Source organism: Gymnodraco acuticeps, unplaced genomic scaffold (assembly GCF_902827175.1).
Source record: "Gymnodraco acuticeps unplaced genomic scaffold, fGymAcu1.1, whole genome shotgun sequence".
In the NCBI taxonomy this organism is placed as follows: Eukaryota; Metazoa; Chordata; class Actinopteri; order Perciformes; family Bathydraconidae; genus Gymnodraco; species Gymnodraco acuticeps.
Genome location: NW_022991766.1, coordinates 104,095 through 116,746, shown reverse-complemented (window position 1 = coordinate 116,746; position 12,652 = coordinate 104,095). Strand labels below are relative to the sequence as shown.

At 40.4% G+C, this 12,652-nt stretch overlaps 1 protein-coding gene across 1 annotated transcript in view; it reads right to left on the bottom strand.

Annotated features, from left to right (window-relative positions):
• nudt6 (nudix (nucleoside diphosphate linked moiety X)-type motif 6) overlaps positions 1–12,652 on the bottom strand; it is an 18,990-nt gene extending 6,338 nt beyond the window's left edge. The window contains exons 1-3 of the mRNA XM_034199429.1: positions 12,325–12,652; positions 10,846–11,049; positions 5,199–5,254 (exon numbers count right to left, since the gene is read on the bottom strand). Coding sequence (XP_034055320.1) covers positions 5,199–5,254; positions 10,846–11,049; positions 12,325–12,562 — 498 coding nt within the window. The 5' untranslated portion in view covers positions 12,563–12,652. The remainder of the gene's footprint in view (positions 1–5,198; positions 5,255–10,845; positions 11,050–12,324) is intronic.

Sequence of the window (12,652 nt, the reverse complement as noted above, 5' to 3'; positions counted from 1 at the left end):
GCTGGTCTCTTCAGTGGACCACTGCTGCTTGTTACGTTTCTCCATCGTTGTGTACAAACTGGATAAAACGCCGGCTTTTTGTTGTTGTTCAGGAGTTGATCCCGCCCCTGCCCCCGCCTCGACGTAAGCGTGACGTATGTGGTACTTTTGCTCTGGCCGGACAATTTTTTGGTGCTTGAAATGAGCTAAGAGGCTGCTCCGCTGCGGTGTGAACAGGAAAACCCGGTGCTTTTCAAGCTCCAGCTCCGAACTGGCCCTGAAACACCGTTGGTGTGAATGAGGTATGAGAGACTTACAAGAGAAAAGCATACCAGCTTCAAATGTGATGCTGCAGAAGGATTTAAATAATTTGATTATATTGTCATGTATTGTCAGATGTTTTCTGGGCAGATGTATTTCTAACTTCACCCTAATACGACGCAGTGTTAGACAATCATTTGGGGAATCCTCAAAGAGCTATTGATCAGTATAAGCCATGGACAACAATAGAGTAATGACAAATAATATAGGTTGGAATAAATCAGGGTACATTTTGTTCCTGCAGACATCTGAACTCTGACATGTTTTATTCCTCTGGAGGCCAGTTGTTAGTTCTTTGACAATGAATGATGACAAATGTGTTCATGTTGCTATATGTATGTTTAACAGGCTGTTTGGTAAACAGTTTTGCAACCAAGGATTCTTTTTAATTATCTATGAAGCCATATAATTGTGTCTTGAATGCTTGGATTCAGTTGAGTATAAAAGACAACATCCAGTTTAATGTTATTTTATCTTCAAATACACTGTTTTCATAAATCAGCAGTCAAATCAATCAATAACACTTTGCTCATAACAAATGTTTACAATGTCCTAAAACACGGGCCTTAGCTAAGAATACTTAAATGACCTTAACCCATAAGGACCCACAGTGACACGGGCAGGGGCGGACTGGGGGGAAAAAGTGGCCCGGGGATTAATTGACAGACAGGCCCACTTAATGTGCGGCATGTATCGGCCGGTCGGCGACGAAAGTATGTTACTTAACAAAAAACCCTATGCATTTTATGTTATTTTGGACCATTATTCATATAGTAATCACATTACCTGAGCCCTTGAGTTGCCTAGAGCAAAATAGTTACAGCATATATTTAGTGATTTTAATGTTAACAGATCAGTGATGCAATAACATTTGGACCCAATTTGCCTGACACATGGAATAAAACATGGGCGTAGGCAACATCCTCAATATGGGTGAGACAATTTAACACGGGGTGTGGGCAGGTGGTGGACCTCACCTCCCCTAGGGGGGTCTGGGGGCATGCTCCCCCGGGAAGATTTTTTTTTTAAATGTTGAAGTTAAATGCATCAATCTGGTGCACACACTCCAGGGAGTGGCCGGAACACTTACAAATGTGGGCCGGTAGGATTTAGGCAGGATTTAGGCCCTCCGGCCCACGCACAGCACCGGCCCACCGGGAAAACTCCCGGTATTCCCGATGGCCAGTCCGCCCCTGGACACGGGTGTCACATGCACTTTAAATGTTCTGGAAAGTTCCTTATTCAGCTTTAGCCTTTATTTTATCTCATGAAGTCCCTCAGTGACACACCCTGAACAGTCTGGGGGGTCCTGGGCCAGGACATGTGATTTTGTGTTCCCATGACAACATGTCCAAGATGGCCATGTGCCAGACTAACACATGTGACATAACGAGCTACATTTCAAAAGCTTTTTTTTGTTGCTAAAGGTAACATTCAAACCATTTAAGAATTAAAATGCTTACATAACATGTCCTTTATTACATTGAACCTGTTGTGGAAACATTTATTGAACAAATTGATATGAAACAAATGAGACAAACATCGGTGTGACATCGGGACTTTAACCCTAAACTTTCACAGTAAACCCAAAGTGACATATATGCACAATTAGAAATATGATTATGATCTGCTCAGTTAATTTAGCTGATTCAATTATATTGAGTTAATATGTTCTTATTCTTCAATTCAAAGAATGTTCAAACTAATTTAAACCAAAAAAAATCATCCTCGTTAATGAAGTTATACAGTATGAGTTATTTTACCATTAAAGCCCAATGTGACATATATGTCACTTTTCAGATATTTGACTCTAGGGGGGGGTTACTTGTCAGAAATGTGTTCTAGGTGGTCTATTTAATCTAAATTATGTTCCCCTTAATTTTCCCAAAAGTAGAAATGGGTCCGGGTTCTTATGGGTTAAATTAAATCTATGATTTACTCATCAATGGTACACTGTTATTTTCACATACACTTATTACACAGATATCTGAATGTGTGCTATATATTTTTTTGATGGCAGTGACGCAATAATTGGAAATAAGGGAGACTTTTGTGATATCTCTGGGTACCCTCAAGTTTTAACCTTACACAGGCTTGAAACCCTGTGCTAGCGTTAAGGGGCATTTACACTTTTAACATGCTTTTCATTTTGGTCTTTAATGGTGGCTTGTTGTAACTTGTTCTTGGGGGAAGGGAGCAACAACTACGACATTTCCACAGTGCATCAAATCTATATGAAGCTCAGCGCAAGTTCAACCAGGAAGACCTTCTTTACTCATTCATTTCGCTTAATGGGCTGGCCCCTCAGTACATCTCCGACCTCCTAAAGGTGTACACCCCCTCAAGGGCTTTGAGGTCGGCTGATCAGCTGCTGCTGGTAGTCCCTAAAACCAAGAAAAAGACCAGGGGAGATCGAGCCTTCTCAGCGGTAGCCCCCAGGCTCTGGAACGACCTGCCGCCCATGTCAAATTGTCGCCCACCCTCCAAATTTTTAAGACCCGTTTAAAGACCCACCTCTTTTCCCTCGCTTTCGAGTCAGTCTGAGCTATGTTTTATCAATTGTTATGCTTTTATTGTCTGTCCATAGCCTGTATGTACCGTGTATTAATTCTTATGTGTGCCTTTTATCCTTTTATCTTTTCTTATGTGTGCTTTTGATCTATTATTGTAATATTATATTTTATTATAATGTTATGTTTGGTGTGAAGCACTTTGGCAAACCCTCTGTTTTTATGTGCTATACAAATAAAGTGGATTGGATTGATTTACTATGTCCATGTTACTACTCTCTCTCCTCTCAATAAGTGATCGGGGCTCCCCAGCTTAACCAATCACTTCGCTCTATTCTCACAAGCCTATCATAGCGCTCCGCTAACCCTTTTAAATCTGCTCTCCCCTCTGACAGCTGACATTTCAGGTGACTCGACGCAACCCCCCTCCACCCCTTTTCACCTCATGTCCCTCTGAATCCAGGGTCAAGCTAAGCCCCTCCCCTTCAGAACGAACCCAACCATCTATTCACCACCACCAGGGTCTAGACCCCAGGGGGGTTTCATCGCATCGGTTCTCCCCTCCCGAATGACACTCCTGCACAACAGAGCCTAATCGCCAAAACTCCATTTGTGTATTCCTGGCAATAAATATGTATTCTTACATCAAAACCGTCTCTCCTGATTGAAATACTAGTGTATCTTATATAACATGGGTTTGCACAATGCCAGGACTTGTGTGACGTTTAATGCTACCATTTCCTGGTACTTTAGCAGTAATGGTGGTGTGGGGTCACATTACAAAGGATGTTTGTATTTAGTACAGAAGCAGCTGCCTTAAAGGTGGGGGAGGTAATTTGAAAATACACAGCCGGAAAAAATCTGCCACTTCCTTACAGAGCCCCTCCTCCAACACACACGAACGCGCACATGACCAATGAGGGCACGAGATAAGTTTGTGCACAGATGGTAGGCTGACAGGCAGGTAGGCCATCCAGTTACTTTAGCCGGCTCAGATGATTGGTCGTGCTTTTTACAGCGCCACGGCTTCCACAGATGACATTTTTTATGGATTTATTGTCAAAGCTTTTCATGTATTCATTGCTATCGGGGTGTTAAGAGCATTCCATGGAATATAACAAAAAGTGTTTCTGAAATAAATTACATACCCCACCTTTAACTAGAACACTTTTTCAGCATTTATACTGATTAGGTAACAACATGTACACTTGATCAGGGTATATGCAGGAATCCTGAATGTAATACCTTTTAAGACCCTTTCCATACATTTTAAGACCTCATCGCCACTTTGAGTTTTAACCGGTTACCTTGGCGACACACTTTACCTCACATTGACTATATACAGTATTGATTGTCCTTCCTCCTTATCTTCCAACCATTTGGACGCAGACTTGCATTTCCCCCATAACGATGTTGTTTAACAACCGGCGTAAACGGACCTTCACGCTATCAAGCAGTGAGCGCGCGATGTCCTGTTCAGATGACGTCAAACCCAACGGGATGCCATAAATAAACTACACAGAATCACTACACACCTACGCAATGATTACATTCAGGCAGACTGTAGAACACAACCTCTTTGGACCATTTATATACTTAATGAAAACAAGCTACAAAATGTTATACCTTGGAAAATGCCGTTTAATATTTTTTAATAGCCTTCATTTTCGCTAAATTGATTTATCAACTTCTAATACTTTTTAAGACCCCACGGACCCCCTGTTGATGTGAACGTTACTTATTGCCTTGTTTACATCAAGTCAAGTGAGCTGAGACATCTTTAAACATCATTCGTTTTGAAATCGCAGCATCATGGTGCAATCTTGTTTTTGAATGCAAACAGATCTGTGTATAAAGTGTGTTTTTAAAGCGGGTCTGTTGGGCACTACAGCAGAGCTATGTGAGAGCTGAGGGAGAAACACACTCATGAAGCTGTTTGACTGCATTCAGCTCACGTAAACAGAGTGTTTGCTTCAGGTCAACTAATGTTGTGTGGAGCAATGTTAAGTGTGAGAGGATTTCCAACCACAGAGGCAACATACATCTCACTAAACAAACACAATCTATCACAGACATCTTTGGCAGCACCTGATCGGTTTATTCTTCACTGTGGATGGAAGGATCCCTTTCCATTGCTTTCTGACTCAACTAGGCAATATTTGGTAAACTAGCTGCCAAAATATATTTCCAACTAACCAAAATACATCATGATTTTATTTTGTGAAATGTGTCATAATAGCAAATAAATTCCTGTTTAGAAATGTAATGTTTTCTGGATTTTCTACTGTTTCCTGAAGAACATTAGGGAAATATACGGCAATAATTTATACTGTTTTTAATTATTATAATTTAGAGCAATGCTTTGTAATAAAGCCACACATAGGCTACCTTGTTTCTGTCTTGGACCACAAGGACTTTTCCATTGGATTCATCAACAACTGCACCTGGAAAACAAACAATCAATGACATTAATTTCACATATTTTGCAAACACTGGTCCAAATGTTGCACTGAAGTAGTTACTTTAAAAAGGAGACCTATAAGGAGAAGTCAATTATTAGTTATTATTAAGTAAGAACCTCTGGTGAAAATCGGCCTCGTCCAATTAAGGTTTTCTCTTCACAACTCTTTTGTTAAAGGTCGATTACGTCCACCGACAAAACACTCAACTGACATTGCTCATAATTTAGACTCACACAGAATTTAAGTTTACTCCACTTCTCGAACTTAAAGGTGGGGTAGATACTTTTGGAGAAACCAGCTGGAGCTGGAGTGCGCTAGAATTTGAAAATACACAACCGGAAAAAATCTGCTACTTCCTTACAGAGCCCCTCCTCCAACACACACGAACGCGCACATGACCAATGAGGGAATTAATAAGCATTTGCTTCCTCCTACTCCCTTTCGGACACATATGATTTATTATTATTATTAATATGAAGACTTTTTTTTGTTGAATATACAAATATTACCATGAATGTGGATAAATACTGTATTATAACAATACGGTATTCTGTTTTTCACATTTGTTATTTATTGTTTTTTAATCTGTTCGAAATAAAGACTGAAAGAAAGAAAGAAAGAAGAAAGGGCACGAGATACGTTTGTGCACGAGATGGAAGGCTGACAGGCAGGTAGGCCATCCAGTTACTTTAGCCGGGCCGGCTAAAATGATTGGTCGTGCTTTTTGCAGCGCTACGGCTTCCACAGATGATTTTAAAAAAAATGTATTTATTGTCAAAGCATTCATTGCTATCGGGATGTTAAGAGCATTCCATGGAATACAACAAAAAGTGTTTCTGAAATAAATTACATACCCCACCTTTAAGTGGCTTTAACGCAAATTAAACTCCAATAAAAGTGCCACTTGGACCTTTATCTGGAGTGCCATAACATATTAGATTAGTAAAGCTGCGGGCTGCAAACCAAAACAATGAGCTCAAAGAAGCTACAATGCTACGTGAAGCTGACAATGACTGTGAATTTCGGGAATTCTTTTTGAGGGTTTTTCACAATAAGTGACCCCTTAACCCACGAGATTCATGTGATCCATTGGTGATATAAAATATTGGCTATGGCTGCTTTAACGACACAGTACATTTAGAATAAATAGGGACAAAAGTGTTCATTTTCTAAAATTACAAATCTAATAAGCTAACAAGAGCACAGCATGTTGATGTCTGGAAAAGGAGAGGACTAAGATGAAATCAAATACGTTCCTTTCCTTTTTCGAGTCTAAACAGTCTCTGTGACTCAGATTGACTTGTGAATGATGTGGACATCCCACTTCACCAGATTTCCTCCTGTTTGAGCAGCTTTTTTCAGCAGGCAGTGACTCAGAGAGACAGCTATGTGCCGCTGATGATGACAGCTCTGAAGGAGGAGAGTAAACCGGACTATTTGTTTTCTGGTTGGTCCGTCTGACTGACCCGGACCGGCCTCTTTACATGAATGTCACAGATGTGTAAATAGGGATGGGTCGTCTTGAAATCCTGACTTGGACTTTCAAGTGGAAACTGATGTCATTCCCGATCCCTGTGCCAGCTGAGGGAGGCTATCATTATGTAGCGTTCAGTCCAGGAAACAAGTGCTCATAGGAAGCAGAGGAGAACAAAGGGATTATGAATACTGAGACAGAAAGCCCAGAAGCCACCGTCACAGGAGCTGTGGGTTCTGTGGTAGATAAATTATAATACACGTGGCTTCTGAATCAAAGTTTGATGTCTTCTCTTAATTGATATTTCACGTAGGCTTCTTCTACTGCGTTCCAGTTTTTACAGTAATTGTAGGGTGCTGTGTAGGTCAGGATGAGGTCAGATGTAGAAATTGGATCACACTTGAGCTGAGTTTCACTACAGAATACTATCGAAACAAGTATTGTGACGTCTGAGACCTTGATTTTGGTTCCCTAGGCTTCCATGCAAAATTGAATTAGTTGAGGATTGATTGCTGTTTAGGTTGTGTCGGACACATCACTGGGGAGCATCGTGGGGAGACGGCATGACAAAGAGTGAAGCTTTCCAAAATGCAATTATTAAAGTTATCGTGAGTCACCAGGTGATGAACCATTAAAAACACTGACGCTGACTCAAGACATACATCAGCCAAAATCAGTCTTTAAAGAGGTTCTATTAAGTTTTCCTGTAGTGTGTTATAAAGGTTTATGCATGCAAATGGTTTGCAAAGGCTACAATCCCTGTGTCCCCCACAGAGGGAGCTTATTACCTCATTCACACCAACGCAACTCCGGTTCAAGCTCCGTGCTAGAGCTTTTCAGGTTCAGAACCAGTTCTTCGGTTTAGCTCTGGCTCTTTTCACACCGCCCAGAGTCCGACTGGTAATGCGTCGTTGCGTCATCGTTTGCGTCATGACGTAACCGTTTGCGTGCCTGCTTCATAAAGCCAAACCGCGCGGATGAAATCAGTCGCATTCATTTCTTATGGCTCTATCTGCTGCTTTTCCGGAGTCATTTCTGTGGTTTAGTTATATTCTTATAAAAAAGTGTACTCGTGTCAATAAAGGTTTTTTTAAAACACAACTGCTTCCGAGGTCGGTCTTATTTCTTATATAAGGACTGAACCATGAGTGTGGAGTAACGTTGTATCTTTCATTTAAATGAACTGTAACCTTCACCCAGGTATGTAACAGCTGTTCTCAAATGAACACGTGAAGTAAAGTTTAATATTTATAGTTTTATAGATTTATAATGAGTTATAATGAGAGGTGATCAACGTGAATGCTCAGGTTCCACCTTAACACGCAGACACGTTGCTTCACCATGAGCAGAAACCTTTATATATACAGTCTATGGCTGAAACTCTTGTTAAGTTTCTCCATCGTTGTGTAAACTGGATAAAACGCGGGCTTTTTGTTGTTGTTCAGGAGTTGATCTGTCTCTGCCCCCGCCTCGACGTAAGCGTGACGTATGTGGTGCTTTTGCTCTGGCCGGACAATTTTTTGGTGCTTGAAACGAACCGGATTCCGGAGCTAAGAGGCTGCTCCGCTGCGGTGTGAACAGGAAAACCCGGTGCTTTTCAAGCTCCAGCTCCGAACCGGCCCTGAAACACCGTTGGTGTGAATGACGTATATGTAACACTCGTGCTTCTATTGGCTAGCGCTCCAACATATGATAAGTGTCTTAGAGGCGGGACATCTCTAAGTGGTTGACCAATCACAACAGAGCTGGCGGAGTGAAGACAGAATGCTTAATTTCACATTTTATTTGACTTATTACTTTATTTCAGACTCTCCAGTCACCCTAACCGTGTTGCATCCCAAGGTAAACACAGCAGCACAAGTCAACCTGCATATTTAATCCTGCAATATGAACTTTTAATTATCAGTATGTAAAAATAGCTACTGTTTACATTTGGGTTCCTCTGAGGCTCGTGTTTCCTTTACCACTGCACGTCATTGTTAAGCCTTTTCTGGCAGAGCCCCTTTAAAACCGACTCTAAAGTGATAATACGTCCATTTATAGGAGTATTGGCCTCAATTTCAGCAATATGAACACCCACATTGGTCTCGTTGAAGTAATAGTACAGAATGTTAAAACTCTAGGGTCTCTGGAGGTCATTAGACACCAAAACGAAGACTTATTATTGGATGACTTCTCCCGTGTCAATGCAGTTATGTCTCAATTGATTTTTCAATATGTGTGGTCCTCTTGTCTATTTAACAACAACAAGCTGCAAGTAACCGGGCAAACCAGTATCAGTATTATCCAAACAGCTGCATATTTAAAATTCCTATCCTTAGTTTCATTATTGGCGACAACAAATGGAAATTCTGGACCTCTTCTGTGCTGAAGGATGCTCTGGACATGTTCTGACATGCTTGAAGTTCATCCTCTCTTAACAGTTATAAAGACACTCTGCCCTCTGCTGGATGATCAGAAACTCACACACTTCAGGCCTGTAACTCCTCCCTCTGTTAATCCTCTCCCACATTCACGCCTGATGGATTTCTGTCTATGAAAGTGAAAAGGGCCAAAGTTGAAAAACACACAACAGGCTGACACAAAAACAAACCTCTGATCCACGGATGTTTCCCGTTTGAAACCCCATTGCAGGTCATAGTTTACCACAGATTTATTTGGCTCCTTTTAAATGATTTTGAAGTTGCAACATATTAGATACGAAGTGCGAAAACATAATAGATTTCTGACCTAAGGTTAGAGATTTGTTTTTCTAAATGAGACTCAGGAAAAGGGAGGTAAATACTTTAGATACTGAAAAATGAAACGCCAATTGCCCAATGTTTGTTCTTATTTTGAAGGTTTTTTATCAATTGTGTTTGATTTTCCATATTTTTATCCTAATTTTGCATTTCTTTCTCTGTTTTCATGTCCATTGAATGTCTATTTTCTCTTATTTTAAAGGACTTAGTGCTGCATTTCTTGTATGGAAAGTTCTATCCAAATCAAGTTTAATAATAATAATTAGTAATTCACTTCAGAAACACTTTTTGTGATATTCCATGGAATGCTCTCAACACCCCGATAGCAATGAATACATTAAATGCTTTCACAATAAATCCATAATATCATCTGTGGAAGCCGTGGCGCTGTAAAAAGCACGACCAATCATCTGAGCCGGCCCGGCTAAAGTAACTGGATGGCCTACCTGCCTGTCAGCCTTCCATCTGTGCACAAACTTATCTCGTGCCCTCATTGGTCATGTGCGCGTTCGTGTGTGTTGGAGGAGGGGCTCTGTGAGGAAGTCTGAAGGAAGAGGCAGATTTTTTCTGGCTGCGTACTTTCAAATTCTAGCGCACTCGAGCTGGTTTCTCCATTCTTACCTACCCTACCTTTAATACGGCAGTTAATTGAGAGATTTTTAAGCGCAGATTATTTTCACTATTGTTGGTTAATTTTCTGTTTATATAGTCACATATTAGGCAGTTTATTTAGTCAAAAAGGGTATTCTAAGTACATCAAATCTTGGGTATAAATAACTACAAGCAGCTATGACTGTTTGCACAGACATTCGGCACTTGGAAGCACAAACAGCTCAATGAAGGTTTGGTTTGACAAGAACATTTCACTCAAGGTGAATTCATCTGTGTTCAGGCCTGTTTGCTGCATCTTTCTGATAAAGACTGTGAGATTCAGCTAAACGCTCAATGAAAAGAGTGTAAGTGGACCTTTGGGTAACATTCATATTTGTCAAACTACTATTTCTAAAGTCAGGAGGCTGCATTCCCTCCCCCCTGCCCCCGTCTGGACTTTAACACCCCACACACACTCAGACACTCAAATCCAGCAAGACACTTTTTTACGTTGCTATGGACAATCTTGCACTATGTACATTTCCCAAAGATATTGAAGTGACTGTTATTTATATTGATTGTTGTGCTTGTATTTATGTCTTAATGTATACATGTGTCTGTTGATTGTGTATATTTGTATTTTTGTATTCGGGATTGTGGGAAACGGTATTTCGATCTCTCGCCTGTACACACAAACTGAAAGATTGACAGTAAAGTTAACTTTGACTTGACATGGAAGAATGAACTTGTAGGCTATAAATCTCTACCTGCCACTCCGATCTGGTGGGTAGCAAACCCCGGCAGCCGGCTCTCTTCCTCCCCCAGCCAGAGGGAGAGCACCGTGTGGTCGTGTTTGGCGTGATGGAAGGAGAAGCCGTGCTCAGAGGCAGCGGCGGCACATCGGCTCAGGGAGATGGGAACTCGGAGCCACACTGCGACTTTCCCCTCCGATTTCCACTGGACCAAAGAATCTGCAGAGGTCAAAAGTTCACAAGGATGGACACACTTTCAAATGCATTATTGAAGATGTCGCTGCTATAAAAACAGACAGGAAGTATGATTGATGCCTAATCTTATTCTGGGGGAAATGGGAAGAGAGAAGATGACAAACAGCAGAGACACTTTAGTGGGCCTGAAGGGAAAGGAAACATTTAACCAATTTAGCAAAATACCCACTTGCACTTATTTCAGAAGTTAACAAATGCCATTTATAAACAAAACAAATACAAATGTATTTAGCTGCTTCCAGTTAGTCTATAAACATTTTTTTTTTTTTATCTGATCCCTAATTAATTAGGTTTAGGTTTTGGACTGTTATTATTTAAGGCTGCACGATAATTCGAAATGTTATTTAGGACTAGTGCGGGAAGCACAATATTGGGTGAAGACAAACTATTCAATTCAATTCAAAACCTTTATTTATACAGATAAAACCCATTGAGATCATAGACCTCTTTTACAATGGTGACCTGCTTCAATTAGTTCCAAACATTAATACAAACATGACAGAAAACAAAGGACATTATATGATACTACAGTTTGTATACTAGTAGCATTTATAATATCTGAATGAAGTGTTGTTGTGCTGCAGAGAAGTCCTCGCCTACAAACTGTATTTCATGGGCTTAATCATTTAATTATTTATTTAATGATAATGTGAATAATATTTCAAAAATATTATATCCCAATCACAATATCAGTTAATATAATTGTAATTATTATAGTCTAAATCAAGCAGCCCTACTAATAAGACACAACTAGCCATTCAAAGACTCCACTTTGGGAACTTGTAACATACATTATCAACATTTCTTGTATTTCTATTACTAAACAACTACTGTATTATTATGACAGTTTGTTTCGTATGTTGAAAGATCTAAAAATCGACATCTCTGACAACACCTAGTGTATAAATCAAACATTGACCTGCAGATGCACTGGAAAGAAACAATTAGCTGAGATATAAGGGGCATGTAAGCATAAAGCACAAGGGAAACTCTATAGCAATATTTCTGATCATGCAGCCTTCTTTATAAAGTCCCAGGAAGTAATATTATAAGGCTCGCTCACTATTCTAGTTTATCAATCAATGTTTATTTATATAGCCCAATATCACATGTTACATTTGTCTCAGTGGACAGTTTGTACAGAATATCAGTATGACAATACGACACCCTCTGTCTGATTAGTTGCTGCAGATTTCCGAGTTGATGACATGATGTGGATGAATCTCATTCATACTTTACCTTTCAGTAATCTACTGAATGATTTCTCACTGATGTCCTCCGGTAAACAGCTGTCAGACAGGTTCACTGTCACTCCACCGAACCGGTCCTCTCTCCCGGTCAGAGCCCCGGACCCTTGAGCTCGAGCTGCAGTGCACGAGAACGCACGGAAAGCTGGGCGTGCACGAGATGAAGCTCTGCAGCACACTCTTCCTCTCACCAGCGGGAAAAACATTGAAGCAAAGGCACAAACAGCCATTATACTACTTTAACATAAACAAGTGTTTAATGGGAGAGAATAGTAGTTGTTCTTTTAACCGGCATGTGTGTTCCGTAAAGTACAGTTACG